Source organism: Rhinolophus ferrumequinum, chromosome 13, assembly GCF_004115265.2.
Source record: "Rhinolophus ferrumequinum isolate MPI-CBG mRhiFer1 chromosome 13, mRhiFer1_v1.p, whole genome shotgun sequence".
Lineage (NCBI taxonomy): Eukaryota > Metazoa > Chordata > Mammalia > Chiroptera > Rhinolophidae > Rhinolophus > Rhinolophus ferrumequinum.
In genome coordinates this window covers 53,186,801-53,212,994 of record NC_046296.1, presented here as the reverse complement: position 1 = coordinate 53,212,994, position 26,194 = coordinate 53,186,801, and the positions used below count along the sequence as shown (strand labels likewise).

The following is a 26,194-nucleotide window of genomic DNA, read 5'->3' as shown; positions in this document are numbered from 1 at the left end:
TAAATGTAAATGGAATACATGTTTCTGTTAAACTATTTGTTTTAGATGTATCTCTTGCAAATAGCCTATATTTAGATTTTTTAAATTTTCTATCTAATATTAAAACAAAGGGATACAGAAAGGTTGAAAGTAAAAGAATGGGAAAAGATACACCATGCAAATACCAACTAAAAGAAAATGGCTATAGTAATACTAATATCAGACAAAATAACTTAAGGCAAAGAGTATTATTAATGATAGAGAGGGTTTTCATAGTGATAAAAGATTTAATTCATCAGGAGTAAATTATGATTTTAAATAGCAATTAAAAATATATAAAGCAAAAATCTGCAGTACTCAAAGGAGAATTAACAAATCCACAACCATAGTGGGAAATTTTACACACTTGTCTTAGTAATTGGTGGAAAAAAACAGAGAAAAGATTAGGATAATATAGATTTGAACATCAAGATTAGCACGCTTGACCAAATGGGCACAGATATACTGTTTCCACTGCCCCCAACATACACACACACAGAAGAAGAAGCTCTGAAGAGACACTGTTTTTAACACCAGTAGAATACATCTTATTTTTAAGCACACATCAAATTTTTTCAGTTGAACTGGGAATAAAGTCTTAAAACATTTCAAAGGATTGAAATTAAAGTATATATTATGACCACAATGCAACTCTGTTAGATAACTAGAAAATCCACATATATCTAGAAATTTAAAAAATGAACTACTAAGTAACCCATGAATCAAAGAAGAAATCATTATACAAATTAGATAATAGTTGGAAAAGAACAAAAAATCTACGTATCATAACTTGTGGAATGAAGCTAAAGTAGTACTAAGGGGGAATTTATATCCTCAAATGCCTATATCGGGGGAAAGGGCTAAAAGTGAATAATCTAAGCAATCATCTCAAGAAGTTAGAAAAAAACCCCAGCAAAATAAATCCAAAGAAAGTAGAGGTAGTTATATATCAAGTGTATTTCAATAAAGCTGTGGGTGGGGGAAGTAGAAGTAAGAAAATAATAAAGACAAAGGCAGAAATTATTGAAATAGGACACAGAGATACAGAAAGTTGGCTCCTTGAAAAGATTAATTAAAATTGACACATCTTTAGCCAAATAGATCAAGGAAAAGGAAAATAAAAATGAAGACACAAATAACAAATATCATAAAAACAAAGCAGACATTTGAATAACTTTATATCAGTACATTTGAAAATGCAGATTAAATGGAAAAATTATTAGAAAATGAAACTCTCCAAAGATGATTCAAAAAACTACAAATTCTCGATAGTATTATAACCTTTAAATAAATTGAAATCTGTAGTCAAAAACCTTCACTCAAAGAAAACTCCAGTCTGATATGGCTTTGCTGACAATTTGTATCAAACATTGAAGGATCAAATAATTCCGATCTTATACAAACTCTTTCAGAGTATAAAAAAAGACGAAATATTCCTCAACTCATGAGTCTAGCTTAACCTTGATACCAAAAACCTGATAAAGACAGAACAAGGGAGGAAAATTACAGGCTGGCCTCATTCAGGAAAATAGGTAACAAAAATCCTAAACAAAATATTAGCAACTGGAATGCAGCAACATATTTAAAGACAAATGCCCAATTAACTTATGAAAATGTGTTCGCAAGTTAGCAATTACTATTCATCAGAGGCATTTAAGTTAAAACCACAGTGAAATACCACTACCGATACATACACCAGATTGGCTAAAATTAAATAGCCTGGCAATACCATATGTTGACATGAGAATAAAGCAAGAACTGTCATTCTCCACTGGTGGAAGTATTAACATAGCCACTTAGGAAAAACAGTTTGCCACTGTGTGGGGACAGAGCCCCAAAAAGCAGTTTCCAGGCTCTTGGCCTCACATAGAAAGGTGCTGGCTCAGGTAGTAAATGGCCATCGACTGTGATCAAATGGCCATCAGCTGTGGCTAGTTGGCCGTCAGCTGTAACCAGTGAGCCATTGGGCACTAATATAACTGCTGTGGCTACGCTAGCAGGAAATGGGGGCTAGCAAGAAGATGGTGGCTGAGCCTGCAAGTGGAGCAGTGAGGGTTGCAAACAGTGTGGCTCCTGCTTCCTGTGTCTCCAACCCAGCCGCCAGCGAGAGTATAGTGGTATGACTTCGCTACCTATGGCCCCATGGGTGTTCCTTTTTGGCCTAGCCATATCCTGCGTTCTTGTGTGGGGAGTGGGACCAGAGACCCCGCAGGCCGCCCCGCGTGATAAATGGTCCAGCGAGCAGAGTCCCCCGCACGACACACTGTCTACTAAACTTTAAGTTACATATATTCTATAGCCTAGCAAGTCTACCCCTGGGTAGATACCCTAGAGCAGGGATCCTCAAAGTGGTCCTGGACCAACAGCATCAGCATCACCTGGAAACTTACTAGAAGTGCCAAACTCTGGGGCTTCACTCCAAGCTTAATCAGCAACTCTTGGGGAGGACCCAGCAATCCGTGTTTTAACAAGCCCTTTAGATGATTCTGAGGCATGTTAAAGCTTGAGAAACACTGCCATAGAGAAACAGGAATATATTTCCACCAAGATGCATGAACAAGGATGTTTAAACAACATTGTTTGTAATAGCCACAAACAGAAAACAAGACAAATACCTGTCAATATAATGGATAAGTGAGTTATGGCATGGTTATAGAATGCAATGAAGTAGTAAAAATGAATTAATCTCAGCTATAGAAAATAGCATGAATGACTCTCAAGAAAAAAAAATACATTTTTACATACATATAGAAAAAGGTGCATGTCAAAGTGTACCTATATATTTTAAGAACCCAAACTGTACATCCAGCCCTAATCTTTTCTTAGAACTCCAGGCTGGCATATAACTAGTACCTGCCACATAATGCATGCTCAGTATGACAGGTCTCATTCCTTATAATTATAATCTTTACAGTGTCTGCAGAGTATTTCCTAATACGGATTTAGCATATTTACTTAACCGTTTCCTTGCTAATGGGTTTTTCAAGAATATTTGACCCAATAGACTGAAAATTCTGTGAGGTAAGAGACCATGTTTTTTTCCCCTAAGACAGTGCCTGCTATTCAATAGTTATTTAATAGAATTTATTTTCCACATTAACTTTCCTATAAGAAAAAAGATGTCCTGGCCAGTTTTTTATCTTTGTTATAGCATAATTTGATTCCTTGTAAATTTTGTTTACAGTGAATTAAACCTTGAAAATGCAGTCAACTCTGGGTGTAATGACAAAATAAATGCTCTAGATTTAGAAAATTAGACCAGGGGTTGTGGAGTAGAGGGATCCTCTAAGGTCATTTAAATTCCCTATGTGACCTCTCTTCTCTGTCTCAATGCAACAGCAACTAGGAAATGTGTCAAGCATTAGAGGTAGGAAACCATGTATCTCAGATTTTCTGAGAATGCCTACGTAAAATATCCCAGCTTCTTACATGTACTCGACCCATTCTAATTTGTGATTCGGAACATAAGACACCTGGACCTCTAGGGAATGACTGGCTCCAGAGAACATGCTTTCAGGGCAGGCCAGGCCATTTGGAAGTCCCATTCCTTTGAATCCTTGTCTCTATACTGTAGGACAAGTTGTCCAGCCCGATCCTAGAAGAGTTGCAAAGGGGCTCATCCCTGCGCGTTGACTGTCCAAGCAAAGCCATGGACAGCTGCAGGAAAAGGATGGCTAGACCCTGTCAGGTTTACCTTGGAATGCCCATTGTGATGTCATACGGAATCAAAGACTTGAGTGAGAAAACTGTTGGGCTGAGAGGGGCATGGCGTTAAGTAATGGCACTAATTTGGGGACTGGCCATCCCACTGCCACCAAATGTCAGCCTTCTACTATTATTTGGTCTCCTTGTTTTGGGGTTTTGGGTGCTGTTTTCTGGGGAACAGAGCAGGGAGCAGGTGGCAGCGGAGTCAAACTCAGAGGTATGTGATGCAACACTCTCTTGAAACTCATTGCTCCCTGCCCGTACCCCTGAAGCCACAGAAACTCCTACATTGTGGGCCATGGGGGAAATTGGACGGGGGGGGGGGGGGAAGAGGAGTTGAGATAGTGCTTTTGAATATCTTCCTATAAGTCACTCTCAATCCTTTTCCCTTCAATTCATTTCAACAAACCTTCAGCCCCTACTATATGACAGCATACTAGACATTGAAGAAGAATAAAACACCATCGTCTCCTTCTAGGAACTTGAGGTGAAGTGGGGGAGACAGTCAGATATATACATAACTCAAGGAAAGAGAAAGTGATAAGAGGTAATAGGGGTATAAATATTGCTAAAGAGATGGGAGGTGAAGAGAGTATTTTTGAACTAGGGGGAATCTATAAAATGCCTTCTGGGAGAGCTCACTTTCAGTTGTGCTTCAGAGAAAGGGTTTTTGAAGGTGGATTTGGTGGGGGGGGGGGGTAGTGGAACATTTTCTCCAGACAGAAGGAATAGATTGGGGAAAAGCATGGGGAGCAAAAGAGTGTTGGATGTGTTTGAGGAGAGGTGAAGACCCCTATCTGGATGGAGTGTAGAAATGTAGGGAATTCAGTGAGAGGAAGAGTTAGAAAATTGACAGAGTTCAAATTGCAGAGGGCTTCAAATGCCAGGCTGAATACTTTGAAGTATAAATATTACTCCCTAAGCACCTGAAAGACATCAAAGATTTTAAAGCCAGCTAAACATGTGCTCAGATCTGTGCATTAGAACAATGTTTCTCAAACTTTAATGTGCATATGAATCACCTGGGGGTCTTGTTAGACACAGACTCTGATTCAGGTGTGGAGTAGGCATTGAGAGTGAATTTTCAACAAGCTCCCAGGTCACGCTACTGCTGTTGGACCGAGGACCACAATTTGAGAGTGAGACTTGAAAATCACTCCAGTAAGTGTATATGGTAGTTCCCTGGCATAGCTAAGCCAATAGGAGGCCATAGGAATGACTTAGTATGAAGGAGGGAAAAGGAAATGTAAGAAGCAGAACAGTAAGGTGGAAAAGAGGACATGGCTTCCTTCTCCAAATGTTTCCCACATGTCACCGTGACCACGTACAAGGCACCGTGATGGATACAACAGTAAATGGAAGGGACACAAATCTCTGCCCTCAGAGATATGAAAGACGAAGGGTGTAGTGTGGTGAACGTTTGGATGTGGGAGGTGAGGCAGAAAAAGAAAGAAGAGCCTGAGTATTCTTTTCCTGATTGGACCTCAAACACAAAGCGTTAACTATAAACGTTATCATTATTTTCCTACAAGGACTATATTCATCTTTGTATCCCCTGTGCCTAGCCTATTGCTTGAGAGAAGTAAGTGTTTCCCATATGTTTGTGAAATGAATGAAGGACATCTCTAGTTTAACCCTGAATGACTGACAAGATGATGGCATTTTAAACAATAGGAAACATTAGACAGGAGAAGTTGCAAGTGTGGTAGGAGGCAGAAAATGAACTACGACATTTGAAGTTCTTGTAAAATGTATGTGGAGATATTCATCAAGCAGCTCAAATTAATGATCTGTATCTCTGGTATCCACTGGCCACATGTGGCCATTTAAATTTAAATTAATCACAATTAAATAAAATTTAAAATTCAGTTCCTTAATTGTACTATCTACGTTCTAAGTGCTCACACGTGGCTAGAGTTTACCTTGTTGGACAGAGCAGATATAGAATATTCCCTTCAACAGAAAATTCTACTGGACAGAATGCTAGCCTAGACTTTAGATCTTGGCGATATGTGTGGCTATCAACGTATTTGGCCACAAAGTTCGTTCAATTTTTTCCTCAGAAACATCTCTTAAGTACAGCAATCCAGTGTCATTTTCTTAACTAGGAATTCCTCTCTCGAACTATTTACAGTCTCCTTGCTGGTCTCCTACAAACATTTTCCAGCCTGAAGCATAGTCCCTGCCTCTACAAAACAAAAACACAACACACACAAAACCTCCCAAAGCTAATTGTCTCACTGCTAAAAGTAACTAAAACAATTAACAACCAGCCAACTGCCTGCAGCAGCATTTCCCGACCTTTTTTGACTCTCAGACTTCTTTCATTGTCAAAATTTGTCAACCCCCTTAGGAATTTGAAAATCATTTTTTCCCTTTTTCATAATATATGATAAGTAATTTTAGGTGAATAATATTGCTTTCATATTGTTCACTGCTTGTGAATAGAAATACAGCGGATTTTTGTGTGTTGATATTGTATCTTGCAACTTTGCTAAATTCATTTATTAGCTCTAATAGTTCTCTCTCTTTCTATTCATTAGGATTTTCTATAAATAAGATCATGTCATCTATGAATAGAGATAGTTCTATTTTTTCCTTTCCAATTTGGATGCGTTTTTATTTCCTTTCCTTACCTAATTGCACTAGTCAGAGCTTCTAGTACAATGTTAGAGAGAAGTAGTGAAAGCAAGCATCCTTATCTTGTTCCTCAGCTTAGAGAGAAAGCTTTCAGTCTTTCACCCTAAGTATATTAGCTGTGGGTTTTTCATAAATGCCCTTTATCTTGTCCCCTGTCTCTTGGTTCTTGTATCTATTTTCTCTCCTTTCTTCTCTCCATGCTTCAATATAGATATTTTATTCAGAATCTCTTCAGTTGTGTCTAATCTGCTGTATACCGATTTTCAGGTCTCTATTTTTTTTTTCTTCTGTTCTAGAATTTCCATTAGATTTTAGAAAATACTTTCTAGTTTTTGGCTAAAATTCTGCATCTTGTCATCTGATTTCTTGAGCATAAAAATTATATATATATATATATATGTATATATATATATATATATATATATATATATTTTTTTTTTTTTTTTTTGCTACTCAAAGTCTTTATTACTGTACATGGGCCAGGACTGATGGGAGGGGGTAGAGGTGGACAACCATCGCCTTGATTAGCATCGGATGCCCATCCCAATAGCCATGAATGTGCCAAAGGTGCAGCCACTCTGCATCATGGTTTTCCCGATGCCGCCCATCAGCTCCCGACCCCGCATTCCGATCCTGAGACAGGAAAAGGTGCCGAAGAGCGCCCAGGCCGCCATGCCCACGGCGCAACCCATCACAAAGCCCATCTTCACACGATCGAAGCAGCTAGGCTGGGACTGTCCATAGGGACCCACGGCCACCGGCATCTCGCTCGCAGCCTCGGTCGCTCAGCTCTACAAAAAAAAATAAAAAATTATATATATTTTTAAAGTCCACATCTTTTAACAATATCTGGATTGCCTATAAGTTTGTATATATTGTCCATATTTGTCTCTTAGTTTTCAATCATTCAGTCTTGTCTTCTAGTACACATGACAATTTTTAATTGAATACAGACATATTCAATTGAAGAGATAATTCAAGGTTTTGGGTAAAGTTACTTTCCTCCAGACAGTAGTTATTTTTGCTTCTGGAAGTATTATTTAGAGTAAACTCATCTTAATCAGGGATTGAAATCATCAGAGGCTGAGCTTCAACTTTTGAGCTTTGTTTAGTTCTAGTTTATTCCTATTCCAAAGTATAACCCTTTGGGGGTCTCAACCGAAAGCTTGAGATATTTACTAAGGCCACTCCTCCTTGGTCCCTAAAGTCATTTTTCGTTCATCTAGCTCATAAAGCTACTGAAGATTTTGCTTAGCTTTTCAGCCTGTCAGCCATGGCTTGAGAATTGACAAATGCTTTGAGGGGGAAATCTGGGTTCACTTCTCTACCCTTCCTTTTTCTCTGGAATCTTGAGTCCTCTGGTTCTTGATGCCTTGATAGCTTTCCAATGACTTCAAAATAGATGTTAATTTTATTTATTTTTTTTGTCCAGCTTTTCTAGTTTTCATTAGGAGGATTCAAACCATTGTTATAAACAGAAATCCTGGATTTATTTATTTTTCTCTCCATTTTCCCCCTTCTACTACCTTCGAAGTTATACATTCTGTTCTTTCAGTGGTTACTCCAAGAATTTTAATATGCATACTTACCTAATGCTCTATTCAGAAGTATTTTATTAATGCTGCTAAATCCACCCATTGAGGTTTTAATTTCAGTACTGCATTCTTAATTTCTAGAAGTGACATTTGATTCTCTTTTAAATCTGCTAGATCACCTTTTACGAATTTCTGTTCCTTCCAAATATATTTAGTCTTGCCTTTATTTCTTTACTTGTAGTATACTTCGTTGTTTTCTAATCTAGATCCAATAATTTCAACACCTGACATCGTGTAGGTTTATTTCTGCTTTCTATTGTATCTACACGTGTGCTTATTTTAAAATATTTAACACTTTAGGCAGTGTTTTCTTTTTCATGCCTAGTGGTTTGTAAAATAATGGTACATTTTATAATCAGTAACATCTTAGGTTTAATGAAATGCAATATCCGTGGGAGTTTTTGAAGCCTAGGATGAAGATCTTCCTCAGAGAGTATTTCATTTGCTTTTGACTGTGGCACTATCAGGCAAGAACCACTTTAAATTCATGGCTTGAGGATTTTTTGGGACTATGTGGATGATGTGAACTTGAGCTGCAAATTACACAGAAGTCAACCTGTGGTTAAGACTTCCAAGGGACTTCACTTCAGTCCTCTGAACTTCTCAGTGTCAAGACAACTTTCCTTGCAGTTCCCTGGGGTTAGGAGTGACTGGCAGTTTTGTCATTTTGAGGTTTCAGCTAAATGTGGTAGGGTCTTGTACTATATATATATTTTTGGTCTTATTCTTTGTATTTTTGAAGTTTTCTTTAAGAAGTCCTTCTGTGCCCATGGTCACAAAGATTTTCTCCTACATGTTTTTCAATGTTCCAGTGCTTCACATGTTAGTTTTTAATACATTTGACGTCCACCTCTATATATAGTATAAAGAAATGATCCAATTGTGAGCCAGTGTTCTTATCACTATTTGCTAAAGAATCTTTTCCCCATTGATTTGTGGAACTCCCTTTATTATATCCATTTGCTGTATACACATGAGTCCATCTTTAAGTTCTCTATTGTGTTCCATTGTTTTGTTTGTTCCTGCATTTATTGCCATAGATCTGTAGTGTCTTAGTGTTTGGTACAGCAGGTTCTTTCTATGCCCTTCTTTATAAGGTTGACTTAGCGGTTAGTGGACATTTCTTCTGCCATATAAATTTTAGAGAGTTTGACAAGTTCTTGAAACATTCCAAATGAAATTTAGATTGGGAATGCATTAAAGTATAATTTGGGGAGTTCTCATATCTGTATAATTTTAAATTATTCTAACCAAGAGACTGTCTCTTGGAATGTCTCTGCATTTATTCAGATTGTCTTCTATGTCCCTTATTAGAGTTTTCTACATGAAGGTCTTCTATATTCTTGGTTAACTTAATGCCTTGATACTCTGTCATTTTTATTGCTATTGTGAAGGATGTATCTTTTATTATTGAAAATTATATTTTTCTAGTTTTTTTCCTGCAGTAGAGAAATGCTAGTGATATTTGTAAGTTGTTCTGGTATTTAGAAACTTTGGTGAATTCTTTTATGAATGTCTTTGATTATCATTTCAATTACTTTCATATTGATTGGTCTACTCAAATGATCTATTTCTTTTTGACCACTTTTGGTATTTTATATTTTTTTCTAATAATTTAACCATTTCATTAGGTATTTCTCATTTATTATTGTATAGTTATTCAAACTGTTTTATTTCTCCTTCCTCTTCTACTTCAATTTCCAAAGAGATTTTATATTTACTTTTGCCTTTTGCACTAGGGGCGTTACCAATCCAGGACCACTTTTATTTTCTGTTTGAGGGTTCTTGGCTACACAGTGAGTATAATTTAGTATTCCAAACTAGTATGAGGATAGACTCTTGGCTAAAATTCTCAGAGAAGGCTTCCCCCATACTCCCCACAGAGGTCAAGCTTCATTGTCTGGGGGGCAGATTTTTCTCTAGCTACCTTTTTACTGAGTGTGTACCAATGTAAGAATCCTGGTTTCCCCCTCCCCCCACACACAGTGTCTCAATTCCAAATACTCACTTCACAAGGGCCTTATGTTTTGTCCCTACGTTGCTGTTATCCCAAGTCCCTTAGTGACTGACTCTGCAAATGACCCAGGGTATTGAAGTATCAGCTGACTTTCCACTCTTGTTTTTCAGTTTTCTCTTTACTTTTGGCCTAGAGATTTCCCTTACTCTCTTGTAAAGACCTAAATTCTGCATTTGAAAGGGTATTTGTTGTATTGTATTCAGCATTTCCAAGTGTTTTGTAGTAGGGGATTATTTAGATCTGTGATAATATGTAGAGATCATTTTGAGATAAATATATAGAAAGATCATTTGTAAATATATTAACCTGTATTTCAACATCAGTTTTCGTTTTGCTTGTTGTTTTTAACCAATGGTCCATTGTGGGCATAAATAATGTATGATTAAGCATAAAGTCAATTTAAAACTGTTTAAAAGTTAAAGCTACCGCTGAGCTAGGGGTATTCAACTGAGTAATAAAATAAGTGACTGAATCATGAACATATTCATGAATTCCCTAGTAATTGTTGTACACTCTCTTTTAATATACGCTCAGACACTGATGTTCTGATTTAAAGGAAGAAATAAAAAATTGTTTTAGTATTTGAAATTGTAGCAAATGTCATTTCTGCCTTTGAAATGACCTGGAACACCCTTGCAAAAAACCCCAGGAGTTTACTAACTATTGGTAGGGAAATTCCAACCTACAGGGCAAAATAAAAATTCTACAGTTTGGCATAATCTGGCTTCTACCTACCTTTTCATGTTCATCTCTCACTACTTAGCAAAAGTGCACTTGACCATCATGACGTTTTAATCTGGGTGATGTTCCCACTTGCCTGGAATGCTCTTTCTTCACCTAAAAACCTTCTGCTGATTCTTCAAACTCCACTTCAAATGGCAACTTCTTGTGTAACTTTTCCTTCTCTCCCAAATAGTTCATGACTATCCTCTGTATTCCCTAACACTCATTTTCGTTACAGGATTTACCACACAGTATTGTAACTGTCTGTGTAGATATCTGTTTTCCCTACTAATGTAAGTTCTTAGAATACAGGAGTCATATTTATCTTCGCAGCCCTAGCACTCCACACAGCACCAAGAACTTAGTACTCAATAAATGATTCATGAATAAATGAATGAAGTGGTAGTTGTGGCTGAAGTTATGGGTGCTAATTACATCAACATTTGTGTCTATAAGATGAAATGCACTGTCAATAAATTCTCTAACTTAGAACATTAACTGATTTTATTTTTTCTGTTTGTGCCTCTCTAGACTTCAAAGCAGCATAAATTGAAAAAGACCCAGAAATTCACAGGTAAGAAAGAGTCTATCCTGTGTTTTTCTGCTCAAGGCTAATGATAGATCAGCTGTGGGTTGATTTAAGACTCTAGCCTTTAACAGCGAGTGGAGGGAAGTTGAAAAAAATGATGTAATTGAAAGAAAGGTGCATATTCTTTCTATCATCTCTACCTCCAAAGAGATATAAATAGCTCCATAATTCTTTCCATACATCCTTTCTTCATCTCATTTTGTGTAAAGCTCAAAGTATCAGGAAAGAAACTTGATGAGAGTGGAGAATGGAGAAGGGGTAACTTGTACCAAGAATTTGGTGTAGGAGGTTTCAGTACCTTTTTCCTCTACCATAGACACTGGTTAGACTCCTTTGGAGGAACAATATGAATTATGACCTTTGTTTCCCCCACTCCAACTCCCTACAACCACGATTATTCCTACTCTTTCCAGTGGCTTACATCTACTACATGGTGCAGGCAGTTTACAAAACCAACTTGAGATCTAGGTGAAATCTGAGCTCTTTCACTAATTTGCTGTACATTCTTGGGCATGACTTCATCTTTGTTTCCTTATTTGCAGAACAAGGGGGTTGGATAAGGTGATGTCAATTGTCATGATACTAATAGATTCTTTACCCTCACTTCTAGCTCCACAGTGGGAAGAAGACCTCAGGATGGGTTGCTTTGAAACTAACTTGACATGGTGAGTAAAATCAATCTTTATGGTGTCTATTCTTTCTCTTTTCAGCCTATCCTACTGTTAAACTGTAAAAAAGTCAGGAGTAAGATACTTGGGACTCTGTTTTGCTTCCCTCACTACCATAGCTGTCTCCTTTCTAAGTTAAGTCTTTCTTCTCATTGATTTCCTTACCAGTACCTTTAATATCACTTCAATTACACTGACATACTCTTTTGCATCCAGCTTTTCAGGACTCCCTATGGGATGGGCCCAGGAATATATGTTCTGGTCAATGGACAGGAGTTTTCAACAGATCTTCCAACATCTGCAAAGTGCAAGGTCAGGAAATGTAGTTTCTGAGTAGGGATTGAAGGTGGTAGAGCTTTTAACAAAGAGGAAGGAAGGGAGGGAAAGACAGAGGAGGAAGAGAAGGAAGGAAGAAGGGAGGAGGAAAGGAGAGTTAGATTTGGCAATGGGGGAAAGTTCTGGGTTCAAAGGAAGTTTAAGAAGCACTGTTTATGGATCACGTCTGATTGGAATGGGGACAAATGCCTCCCTTTGTCCTGGTGGAGGAATTCTTTCCATAAGTACTTGATGTTGTGGAAAGCTACCTTTTTTTTTTTGTTCTCCCTCAGGCCAAAATATTTTGCATTTGTAATGGCCATTATCTTTCCCCTTTCCTACCTTTTCCTGCTTCAAAGCTAAACAAAACTTTTGTCTTTATTCCTTAGATCAACTCTTAGGGAATTGTGTTTGCCTGAACCACAGGATATGATTTCTTCCTCCACTTCCTCTGTTTCTGTGGCTCAGGAGCCTTTCCTACCCAGTTGTGACTGTAAGAAGGCAAAACAATCTACAAACCACAGCACCTCCTCTGAATCATCATGCAACAGCTCCAGCCTGTCTCACCAGTCTGTCTTTTCTGAAGGAACAACCCAGCAATTCCGAAGCCATAGTTTACCTATTTTATCCAAAAAGCAGTCATCTGTGTTAAACCAAGGCACATCCTTACCTCCTGTTTGCCTCTCAAAGCTGGGGAAATCAAAACTCTTTCAGAATTTGACAGCTCTTTCACCCTTAGGCACTCAAAGCTTTTTTATCAACTCTGTTATTAAATCCCCAGATTTCTGTAAACAAGAAGTGAAAACAAAGGACGAGAGAAAGAGCAAGAATCATCTGACAACAGATCATTGGCCACATTATATTTTCAAGGAGGGACCACAATTCCCAGGATGGGCTTCAATCCAGCTCTCTCCTTTGGCTAGGTGGAAGTTAGAGGGTCATATGGCTTGGAAGGTTTGTACTTTGCGGAAACAAACAGTACCTCTGCCTGTGAGGGAATCATGGGAAATTCTGAATTATTTAATTGAGGTACAAGGAGGAGTCCCTGAACCAGAGAAACCCCAAATCCAGTTATTTATGCCCATTCATCAAAGCACTGATCAGAATATCAACGATCAATCGCCAGACCTTCCATCATTTCAGCTCCATGTGAACATTGGAGTGGAATCTGGATTAAATAGAACAGAAACAAAAATTTCACAGTCACTTATCCCAGGTAAGCAGTCACAACCTGGGGATGGCCACCAAATCCTTGGATCCAAACCCTCAGTTACATCAACGACCATGTCACCTCTCACAAATTTAGGAGTTGGCATAATTCAAAAGGAAACTACTTTACTGCAGAAGGACCCAAAACATGTGCTAGAGCTTAGTATAGAGCAGAGGGTCATAGGTCTTCCAGAAAAAAGCATACAGCAGCCTAAGACCCAAGTGACTAATGTGGAGTTGACACCAAGGCTACCGCATCAAGGCAGAGGTAACATACAGATAACTCCATTGGCATTACTTCAAGTCATGGATTCAATGGGGATGATCCCAGCATCACATTCAGACGTGATAGAATCTGTGGGTTTGTGCCCACAGTCAAATGAAGTTGTGAAACCAATGAAAACAATGGAAACAGTAAGTGTAAGCTCAAAACCAGCATATCAAACCATTGAATCAGTGGAGGTAACTCCAAGGTCTCCGCATCAAGTTATGGAATCAAAGAAGATGACCTCAAGACCATGGACTCAAGTTACAGATACTGTGAAGATAACTCCTGCAGCATTGCTTCAAGTCATGCATTCTATGGGGATTATTACAAAATCACATCTACCTATCATAGAATCAGTGGTAATGACTCCAAAGCTACCATATCAAGTCATGGAGTCAGTGAAAATGAACACATTGTTGGACCATCAAGCCAAACAACCAAGAAAGACGAGTCCAAGGCCACAATGTACAATCATGGAGACTGTGGAAATGACCCCAGGGCCAATGTGTGGGGCTGACTTCAGATCTAGGCAGAGGAACTCAGTGTCATCCCAAGGTACTCTTGACACAAAGATCCAAAGTGTAAAAGCCTTGGGGGAGACTCCAGGGTCACAACACACAATACAAGAATCTCTGGAGTTTGTACCAGGATCAGAGATGCAAGGTATAAAATCAGAGGTGTTGACCCCAGAGTCCCAAGGTATGAAGTTTGTTAATCTAAATCTAGGACCATATACAGAAGTTACGAACTATGAGGAGTTGATCTCAGAACCACAATTTCAAAGTATGAAATCTGTGCCATTGACTTCACAACAACAGCCCCAAAGTACAAAACCTGAGGAGTTGACTCTAGGGCCATTAATGCATGTTAATACATTTGTGGATTTAACTGTACCACTGGAAGAATCGGAAAGGCTAATTCCTGGGACACAGTTACCACGTGTTGAATCAAGGAACATGGAACCACATTTACAAGCAATGAAATCTGTGGGTCTAACTTCCAGATCAAGGCATCATGACACAGCACCTGCAGAGTTAGCTTCTGAGCTCTGGTCACAAGAGGAGGAATCTGTGAAGTTGATCCCACAGCAAATCACGGAAACTGCTGGGATGATGCCCAGGCCACATTCTGAAAATTTCTCAGAGACGACTCTAGAGCTAGGCTATCAAGACACGGAAACTGTGAGGTTGACTTCTGAGGCTTTACTCCAAGTGGCATTAACACAAAAGCCAACAGGTCAAGTTATAGAATCTGCAAGAATGACTCTAAGTCCACATCTTCAAGTTACTGAGTTGTCAGAGATTCCCCTAAGGTCAGGAGATGAAAACACAGAAACTGTGGGGTTGCCATTGCTTCCGGTTGAAAACATGCAGGATGCAATGTCAGTTTCACCATATTCAGAAAAAGGATCTCTGGAGTTGACTTTAGGACCAGGGGTGCAGTATGAGAAATCAGAGCCACTACTGCAAAATTTGAAATCTGTAACGTTAACCTCTGAATCATCCCCATTCGTGGTAAGATCTAAACAGATTACAGGACCAAAAACACATGTTATGGAGTTGACTCCAGAGCCACAGCCCAAGGGAGTAAAGTCCAAGCATTTGGATCCAGAGCCACAATTACAGGATGTGAAATATGTTAATTTAACCCAGCAGTCAACTAAAATTGGAACGGTAGAACCTGAGAAACTGATTAAAGAGCCAGTGCTACAAAGTATATCAGAGGATTTGACTAAAAGGACACAGCTCCAAGGTGTGAAATTGACTGTAGGGCCACAATTGCAAAGTGTCAGATTTTCACAGTTATTTCCAGGGCCACTTCTTCAAGGAGAAAAACCTTTAGCTTTAATCTCAGGGCCCCCACACCATGGTATGAAATCTGATGAACTGACCCCAGGTTCCCCAGTGCAAGAAATCAAATTGTCAGATTTTATCCTTGAGCCAAAGCATCAAAGTGTTATATCTGTACAGTCGACTCCTAAATCTCAACCTCAAGGTATGAAATTTGTGGAACGAAACTCAGGACCATATTTGCAAGATATTAGACTTTCTGATTTGACCCCAGAACCAAAGCATCAAGGTTTCAGACATGTGCAGTTTATACCAGGAACACAGCTTCAAGATATAAATTCTGCCGGGTTTATAGAACCCACAGAGTCACCTTTGCAGTTAAACCAAGGGCTCCCAGTTGAAAATATGAAATCTCTTCTGTCTATCGAAGGACCACAAGTTCATAGCACGGAATCTGCGAAATTGATCTCAGAAACAGAATTTCAAGGTGTGAAATCTGAGGTACTGAACCTAGGGCCAAGGCAGCGAGATGTCAAATTACCAGAATTGACTTCAGGGCCAACGCTTCAAGGTGTCAAATTTGGGGAGCAAACCCCAGCATCCATGTTTCAGGGTGTAAACTCTGTGAAGATGACTCCAGAGTTAGGGCTTCAAGGGCCTAAATTAGCAAAGATGTCTCCAGGGCTTCCAGGTAGGAAACAGGTGGGGCTTAATTCAGGACCATGGCTGCAAGATGTTAAATTTTCTGACCTGACATCAGGAACACAACCTCAAGGTGTGAAATCTTCAGAGTTAAAATCAAGGCCACAACTACAATGTGTGAAATTTTTTGAATTGACCCCAGAGCCAAAGATGCAAGGAGTAGACTCTATGGAGTTGACCCCAGGACCTGAACAGCAAGGGGTTAAGCCTGAGGTGTTAGTACCAGAGCCACTGTTTCAGGGTGTAAAATGTGTAGAGGTAGGCCCAAGGTCAAGCTTTGACCGTGACATTTCTCCTACGTTAGTCTCAGAGCCACAGATAACAGATGTGAAATCTATGGAGTTGACTCCTGGGCAACAGTTGCCAAGTGTAAACTATTCGGAGTTGACCGGAAGACCACAGTTACAAGGTATGAAATCTTTGGAATTGGTCCTAGGCCCACAGTCGCAACGTGTAAAACCTGTGCAGTGGGCCTCAATCTCAAAGCATCAAGGTTTAAAATCTGAGGCACTACTCCCAGAGCCACAGATGGAAGATACGAAGTCTGTGGATTTAACCCCAGGGTCACATTTGGAAGGTATGACATCTATGCAGGTAACACCAAAGCCACAATTGGGAGATGTCAAATCTCTGGTGTTAACCATTGGGCCACAGGTGGGAGGTGTGCAACCAGTGGAGCTGACCCCAGGCTCAAAACTGCAAGGTTCAAAATCTGACTTGTTGATCTCAGAGTCAGAGCTCGAAGATATGAAATCTTTAGCCTTAACTCCAGGGCAATGTCTAAGAGGAATGAAATCTACATTGCTAATCCCAAGTCCACAGCTGGAAGGTGAGAAATCTGTGGAGATAACCTCAGGGCCACAAAGAGATATCAAATCTGTGAAAGTCACCCCAGATTCCAAGCTTCAAGGTGTGAAATCTCTTCCGTTGACTATGCATTCAAGAACTCAAGAATTCAAAACTGTGGAGTTGGTCCCAAGAACACAACCGCAAGATGTGAAAGCTGTGGAATTAAAACTTGGACCAAAGATGCCAGGTGAGACTTCTGTGCCTTTTGCACCAGGGCCATCGCTCCCAGGGCCTCAATTGCAAGGTATGAAACCTGAGGAATTGACTTCAGAGTTACAAATGCAAAACATGAAATTTGTAGATATTACCCCATATTTAAAGCTTCAAAGCTTCAAATTTGTAAAGGCGAGTTCAGATCCAGAGCTGCAGTATGTAAAACCTGTGAAATTGACACCAAGGCTAAAGAAGAAGGTAGTAAAGCCTGTGAATGTAACCAGAATACAAAAGTTTCAAGGAGTAAAATCTGTGGATTTACCTTCAACGCCAGAACAGTTTTGTGAGATATCTGTAATCTCACTAGAGCAGCAACATGTGAACTCAGAGCAATTGGAGAGAGAGTCTAAGTCAGAAGATGGGATGTCTTTGGAGTTCATGCCAGAGCTGAAGTTTAAAGATGGAAAATCAGTAGACGTCAATGTTGAATTACAGTTACAGAAAGGTAGGAAATCATTTGAATTGACTCCAGAATCAAATCTTCAAGGTGTAAAATCTAAAGAATTCAAACCTGAACTACAGTTGCAAAGCATAAAATCTTGCCAGTTAACCATAGGACCACAGTTGTACCAAGTGAAACCCTCGGTGTCAACTTCAGGACCACAGCTTCAAGGGGTGAAAACTGTTGAGTTAAACCAAGAGCCCCAGCTTAAAAGTATGAGATGTATTCAGTGGATACCAGGACCTGAGTTCCAAGGTGCAAAAGCTATAGGGTTAAATCTTGGGTTACCACTGCAAGGTGTTAAATCTGCAGAGTCGAAATCCTTCATACAGTCAAGAGTAGTGAAGTCATCTAAATTAACTCTAAGGCCCAAAATTCAAGGTGCAACAAAGATGGGCTTCAGTCTTGGGCCACAGTTGCAGAGTGTGAAAACCCCTGAGTTGTCCCCAAGACCACAACTGCAAAAAGGGAAATGTTTGGCATCAACATCAGAGCCACAGCTTCAAGGTATAAAAACTGTGGATTTAAACCAAGAGCCACAGCTTGGAAGTATGAAATCTGTTCAGTGGATACCTGTACCAGAGTTTCAATGTGTGAAATCTTTGCTAAATCTTGGGTTACAATCTCAACGTGTCCAACCAGCAGAGGTGAAACCTTTGCGGGTTAGAGATATGAAGGTAAGAGATATGAAGTCATCTATGTTGACTCCAAATCCAGAGCTCCAAGCATCACTCCAGAAACATCAGCCTGAAAGTTGTGATTTGAAACCCTGTCAACAGTGTAGAAGTATGAAATCACGTGACCTGACTTCAAGGTTCAAATCAAGGTGTCACTTGCATGATGAGAAATCTCCTAAATTGACCCCAGGACTACAGCTTCAAGAAGTGAAACACTTACAGTTAGCCCCAGGAGCCCGGCTTCAAGGTGTAAACTCTGTAGTGCTTACACAAGAACCACAGCAACCTGACATGAAATCTGGGGTATTAAGCCAAGGGTCACAATTACAAAGTGATAAAACTGTAGAGATGAACTCTCCACTACACTTGAAAAATATGAAGTCGTTTGAGTTTGCTCTTCAGACAGAGCTTCAAGGTGTGAAATCTGAGGATTTCAACTCTGGGTCACAGTGGCAAGGTATAAAATCTTCTATGTTGCCACTTGAGAAAAAGTCCCAAGACATGAAATTTACTGAGTCAAACCCTAGCTCACAGTTGCAAGGTATAACATTTTCTAAATTGACTGTAGGGACAAAGATTCAAGGTGTCAAATCTATAGATGTCAACCCTGGGTCATCGTTACAAGGTGTGAAATCTTCTGAAGGGACCTCAGAGACAAAGCTTCAAGATGTAAAACATAAAGAATTCAGCCCCCGTCCCCAGTTGGAAGTTGTGAAATCTTCTGAGCTGATCCTGGGGACAAAGCTTCAAAAAATGAAATCAATGGTATTCAAGTCAGGCCCAGAGTTGCAAGATATGAAACCTTCTAGGTTGATCATGGGCATGAAGCTTCAAGATGTAAAATCTATGAATTTCAGGTCTGGACCACACTTTCCGGGTGTGACATCTTCTGAAGTGATCCCTATGGAAAAGCTACAAGGTGTGAAATCTGATGTGACCCTGGAAAGGAAGTTTCCGGGTGTGAAATCTGTAAAGTTGGACTCAGGTCCACAGTTACAAGACATAAAATGTTCTGACCTGATCATGGGTATAAAGCTTCAAGATGTAAAATCTGAGGGGTTCAGTTCTAAACCTCTTTTTCGAGGTATGAAATCTGAAAAGACCCTAAGGACAAAGCTTCAAGAAATAAAATCATTTTTCAACTCTGGACTAGAGATACAAAGTAAAAACCCTGAGTCAATTCAAGGGACAAAGCTTCAAGATGTGAACTACTTAAGGTTCAATCATGGTCCAAAGTTACAAGGTGGAAAATCTTCTGAGTTAACCCAGAGGAGGAAGCTTCAAGGTGTGAAATCTGTGGAGTCCCACCCTGCTGCAAAGTTGCAAGGTGCAAAATCTTCTGAGCCAATAAAGCTTCAAATAGTGAACTCTACAGAGGTCAACGGTGGCCCAAAATTTCAGGTTGCAAAACCCTCTGAGTCGGCCTTGAAATCAAAGGTTCACAGTATTGTATCTTCTGAGTTCAACGCTGGAAAGCAGGGGCAAGATGAGAAATCTTGTAAGTTGAATCCATGTCCAGAGCTTCAAAATGTAAAATTGATGGTGTTGAATCCTTGGTCACATTTACAACATACAAAATCTTCAGAATTATGCAAAGGGACAAAGCTTCAAGATGTGAAATTTACCGAATTCAATCCTGAGCAACAGTTGCAAGATGTAAAATCTTCTAAGTTGTGCCTGGAAACAAGGCTTCAAAGTATGCAATCATTAGAGTTCAGTGTTGGGCCACAGCTGCAAGAAATAAGATCTGAATTGAGCACCAAGAAGAAGCTTCCAGATGAGCAATTTCTGGCACTGAAGCATGAGCCTAAGTTACAAGGTGGGAAATCCTCTGAACTGAATCCAGGGCCACAGCTTCAGTGTATAAATTTTATGGAATACAACAATGGACCACAGTTGCAGTGTGTAAATTCTTCTGAGTTGAATCCAGGGTCAAAATCACAATGTGTAGATTGTACGGGATGCAACCCTGGGCCACTCTTGGAAGGTGTAAAATCTTCTGAGTTAACTCCAGGGACAAAATATCCAGAAGTCCAAGTTTTACAGAACCATCTTGGGTCAGAGCAACAAGTTGGGCAATCTGTTTTGGGCCCTCAGTTAAATGATACAAAATATGCATTATTTTTACCAGAGCCACTGCTTGAAGATGTGAAGTCTGTGAAGATGAACAAAGATCCATTGCTTTGTGGTGCAAATTCTGTGAAATTGATTTCAGGCTCTGAGCTACAGGAGTTGAAATGTGAGGAGTTTGCACTAGAGTCATGTTTTCAAAAAGAGAAATCTGTGGAGTTAAATCCAGGGCCACAACCTCAGGATATGAATTCTAAGAAGTTGATTTCTTGCCTCAGGCAGAAATCTGAGGTGTTCATACCAGAGCCATGTTCTCAAGATGTGGAATCTATGAAGTCAGACCTATTCCCACCACCTCAAAGTGTGAATTCTTTAGGGTTGACATCATGCCTCAGGTCACAATGTGTTAAATCTGAGGTTTTCGCACCAGAGCGATATTTTCAAGAAGTGAAACCTGCAGAGTTGATGTCAGGGTCCCCAAAGCAAGGTATGAATGGCCAAGAGTTGACTTCAGCATGGCAAGGTGTAAAATCAGTAGTGTTGGCACCAGAGCCAACTAAGGAGTTCGTAGCAGGACCAGTGCTGACTAGTGTCAAATCTTCAAATTTGTCTCCAGAATCACAGCAACAAGATGTGAAATCTTTGGAGTTTCCTTCAGAACCTAAGTTGCAACATATAAAACACATGAAATCGTCTTCAATGTCTCTGCAGCAACCTATAAAATCTGTAAAGTTAGCACTGGGATCACTGCTTCAAAGAGTGAAATCTGAGGAGCTAACTCCAAGAAAAAGCTATCAAATCACAGACTCCTCTGAGATAATCCCTAGTCCAGGGCATCAATTTGCAACATATGCAGAGATGATTCCAAAGTCAAGGCATCGAGTCCCTACATCTGTGAATTTGGTTTCAATGCCAATGTATCAAGGTATGGCATCTTCAGAAATGGCACAAAGGTTGGCACATCAAGGTACAGAAATTGTAGAGAAATCTGTGGGGTTGACTCCAAAGCCTACAGGTCAAGCCATGGAATCATCAGGGATGCCGCTGGAGCTCTGGTACGCTCAAGTACCAGAATTGGTTGATCTGCCTTCAGTGCTAAGGGATCAAGACTTGGAATCCTTAGAATTAACCCCAGAGAAAAGCTATCAAATCCCAGAAACTCTGAAGTCGATCTCTCAGTCATGGACTCAAGTGAAGGATTCAGGGGAGTTATGTACAAGGCCACCGCAGCAAATTGTGGAATCTGAAGGGATTGCCCCAGAGCCCAAGAATCACATTACGAAAACTACGAGGTTGGCCTCCAAGGCAAGGTTACAAAAAGAGGAATTCCTTGAAATGACCCCAAAGTCAATCAGTAAAGCCACTGGTTCTGCAGAGAGATCTCGAAGGCCCTATCCTCAAGTCCTAGAATCGGTCGAGGTCATTTCACAGAAAAGACTGCAAAAGGAAGAATCTGTAGCTTCGATTACTAAGTCATTATATCATGTCCCAAAATCTTCAGAGATGACTCTAGGGCTAGGATATCCAGTTCCTGAAACTGCAGAGTTGACTTCTAAAACAGTGCTGCAAGTGAGGGAACCTATGGAAGTGACCCCCAAGTCACAGCATCATGTGAGATCTTCAGAGATAATATTAGGGTTACAACATCAGGTCCCAGAACCGGTGGGTTTGACCTCTAAGCAATGGCTTCAAAGGGAGAAATCATTAGAGTTGCCCCCAAAGCGATCAGGCCAAGTTGCAGGAAATGCAGAATCTGTAGAGCTCAGCTCTGAGATTTGGCAGCAAGGGGAGGCATCAACGGGGCTAACACAGTCACAAAATCAAAGTAAGAAATATTCAGAGATAGTCCCAGTGGGTCAAATTACAGAATTTAAGAGGATTAGACCAAAGCCACTAGATCAGGCCACAGAATCTGTAAAGATACAGCTTCAAGTTGATCAATCAGTAGAGGTAACCCCAGTAGCCCCCCCAAAAGTTGTTGAACCTGTGAAAGTGACTCCTCGGCCACCACTTCAATTTGTAAATTCTGTGAAAGTAACACCAGGGCCAACCACTCAAATGGCAGACTATGTTGAATTGACTCCAAAACTGCAAGATGGGAGACCTTCAGAGTTTACCTCAGGGCTATGGTTGCAAAATGTGAAATCTAAGAAATTAATCCCAGAACCAACACACCAAATTTTGGAAATAATGGACTTGACAGGATTTCAAATTGTGAAGACTATGTTAATCCCAGAGCCATCACTTCAAATTGTAAAATCTGAGGAATTAGCACCAGGACCAATTCCTCAGGTTGTAGAACCAATAAGAGTAGCTCTAGGATTAGGGCTTGAGGTCATGGATTGTTTGGATTTACTCCCCAGGTCACATTTTCAAGAACTGGTAGAACCTGTAAAATTAACGGAAAGGCCAAATACTGAAGTGAAATCTGCAGAATTAACCTTACAGCCAACATCTCTGTTAGAGGATCCTACAGGGTTGACTCATGAACAAGGGCTTCAGGCTGTGAAATCTATAGGGATAAAAATAGGAACTCCTGAAGTTATGGAATCTGAAGATTTGCATCAAAGACAGGTGTATCAGAATAGGGAATCTGAGGTGTTAACATCAGGAGAAGAGTTACAAATAGGGAGTTATTTCTCTAGGTTTCTACACAATTCTTCAAACTTAGTCACCTCGAGTTCTGTCAAAACAACATCTGAATTAGGAGGCCCTTGGGATTCTGAGATGACAGAGCTATCAAGAGCCTTGGATATAAAAAGCCTTTGGACAGATATTTTGCAGCCTGAAGAGTACTTGGTAGTCCCTGCTATGATGCAGTCTTCAACCTTTCCTTTGTCTCTCCATAATCAACCCTCTGATAAGACAGCTAACACTGTAGGAACCCTACATTCTGAGATCCTGGGAGTGGATGTCATATCTAAGGAGAGGATTAAGAGGAAGCAGGTGGCGGAGAACTCACTGCAGGGCATCTCCCAACACCCACCACAAAGCTGGAGGTCATCTAGGACCTTCCAGGCAGGATCAGGGGCTCAAAGAGGCCCTATCTGGTCTGTCTTGGGCAGACGACAGAATGTCTGTGAGAGTCACTCCTGGAGGCAGCGATTACCTAGACAATATCTCTCCAGTATGCTAATGCTGGGGAATGTCTTGGGGACTACTATGGAAAGAAATCTTTGTTCTCAAACATCTTTAACAGAAAGCGCCACTGCAGATACCTGTCAGTCTATTCAGAATTTATTTGGGGTTCCCGCTGAATTGATGGAATTTTCCCAGAGTCTGCTAGAGAAGGGTCAAGGTACTATTTCTCAGCCTTCCGTGGTCAAAAACTACATTCAGAGACGTACTTCATGCCATGGTCATGAGAAAAGAATGGCCTTAAGGATGTGGACACGTGTTTCCCTGTCCTCCATCATACAGCAATGTTCTGGAAGAAGAGTGAGAATAAAGAAAACAAACTCAAAGCTCAGTGATGTAGCCCAGGAAGTCATTCAGCACATGCCTATTTCATATACAGGGGGCCAGCTTCCTGCCCCAGTCAAGTCAGAGTCTTCCTTCAATGTATTTTTCACTATGAAAGATCCTGTTCTAGTGGAAGAGAGTGAGAATTCACAGAGTGATTCAAAGACAAGGATTTTGGAGTCCCAACACTCCCTCAAGTCAAGTCATCTTTCTCTGACCAAGACTGACTTCTCAGAACAGTTCCAATTGCTACAAGATCTGCAGCTAAAAATAGCAGCCAAACTGTTAAGGAGTCAAATACCCCCCAGTGCACCTCCACCACCAGCGTCAGGTCTGGTCCTAAAATATCCTGTCTGCCTACAGTGTGGCCGATGTTCAGGCTTTAATTGCAGTCATAAATTACAGGCCGCTTTGGGGCCTTATCTTCTTGTCTTTCCACAGCTGTACCTTGTAAGCACACCTGAAGGCCATGGAGAGATTAGATTGCATCTTGGCTTTAGGTTGCAAACTGGGAAAAGATCCCAAGTCCCAAAGTATCATAGAAAAGACAGGCCTATCACACCAAGGAGCCCTATATCACCATTGCTAAGGAAAGCGAAAATCTGTACTCGAGCTTCCAAAAGTCCTTCTTCTACAATAGATTTCCATTCTGGGTCTTCCCAGTCCCTTGCTCCTGTACAAGTCCACATTAGGCGAAAGCAGTGTGGCGGCCCTGACCTCGTAGGAAAGACAGATATCGGAGATCCTGGGCACTATGAATTCACTCAAGTTCATTCTCTACCAGAGAGTGACTCTGAAAGCAATCAGGATGAAAAGTGGGCTAAAATGAGAATCAGAAAGACCTGTGATTCAAAGTATCCAATGAAAAGAATTCCCAAGGGAATTAGAACCCAACACAAGAAGTTCTACACGAACAGTAGAACCATAATATGCAGTCCCTCTAGGGAATTACCAGCCCAGTTAAGAAGGAAAAGGAGTGGAGCACCTCAGACAACTACCGCCTCTTTAAAAAGACAACGTAAGAAATCCTCCCAACCCAAATTCGTTCAACTGCTTTTTCGGGGCCTAAAGCAGGCAATCCAAACAGCACAAAGAATTATGGCTTTTGTGGGGCAGAAGCCTGAGGAGAGGACAAAGCCGGATCGTTTGTGGTCAAGCAAAAACTGTCATCCAAAACAAAAAGCCAGAGACAGCAAAAGAGACAGGGTGCCCTTTGTCAAGCTAAGGCCAACAGACCCAACCACTAAGCAGGAGAGCATGTTGTGGGAAGAAACAGACCAATTCAGATCAGCTCAACAACCAAAAGGGGATAGCGCTTTCCAAGTGCCCAGGCTCATAGTTTCCCAAAGAAGTGCCACTTTCGAAACCACCACAATCAGACAGTCGTTGGGTACTGTGCAACATGACAGTCTCAGTAGACCTCAGAAAAACTTCTACAGAAAAGAAGTCTCTAGCCAGGAGTCCAAGAACTCCAAAAGAAGAACCAGAGTTCCGGTGCGAGGGAGAAGCCTGCATGGTTCCCCTGTGAAGAGAACTTCACACAGTCACTTCAAAGAGAAACTCACAAATAAGAAACAAACCCCCCACAGCTTCTGTAGGGAAACAACTCTATGCACTTCCTCTGAGAAGAGCCATCTCAGTCCCTCTGAGAAGAGCCATTGCAGTCCTTCTGAGAGGAGCCATCAAAGCTCCTCTGAGAGGAGATGTCGTAGCCCCTCTGAGAGGAGATGTCGCAGCCCCTCTGAGAGGAGATGTCGCAGCCCCTCTGAGAGGAGATGTCGAAGTTCCTCTGAGAAAAGCCATCGCAGTCTCTCTCAGAGGAGAGGACACACTCTCTCTGAGAGAAGAGAGCACAGGCCCTCTGAGAAGAGCCAACACAATCTGTTGGAGGAAACGCACAGAAGTCCCTCTGAGAGAATCCATCATAGTCTCTCAAAGGAGAGACTCCAGCACAGCTCCCCTAGGGAGACACCCAGACATCATTTGTCTAAAGATTTTGAGTTACTCCACCCTGTCTTCTAGGGACCACACAAAAAACCCCAAAGCAGAGCAAGTTTGGAGCCCTAAAGCTTATACTAGATGAAATGATTCCCGCCCCCATTATTCATTTATTTGCTCAAGTCTTCAACGAGCTGTGCTTTCCTGGCTCCTTTCCTGCTCAGCCACAGCCTCCAATTGTAGCGCCCTCAGCAGTGAAAGAACTTCTCTTCTACCTGAGGGAAGAGTGGGAGGGGATGGGTCT

General features: G+C 40.6%; 1 protein-coding gene across 1 annotated transcript; it reads right to left on the bottom strand.

The window, feature by feature from the left end:
- Positions 1–6,793: 6,793 nt before the first annotated feature.
- On the bottom strand, positions 6,794–7,154 carry LOC117033025 (reactive oxygen species modulator 1-like). Its single transcript, XM_033124884.1, has one exon. It carries the CDS (start codon positions 7,125–7,127, stop codon positions 6,888–6,890), a length of 240 nt encoding a protein of 79 aa, XP_032980775.1. The 5' UTR covers positions 7,128–7,154; the 3' UTR covers positions 6,794–6,887.
- Between the last annotated feature and the right edge of the window lie 19,040 nt (positions 7,155–26,194).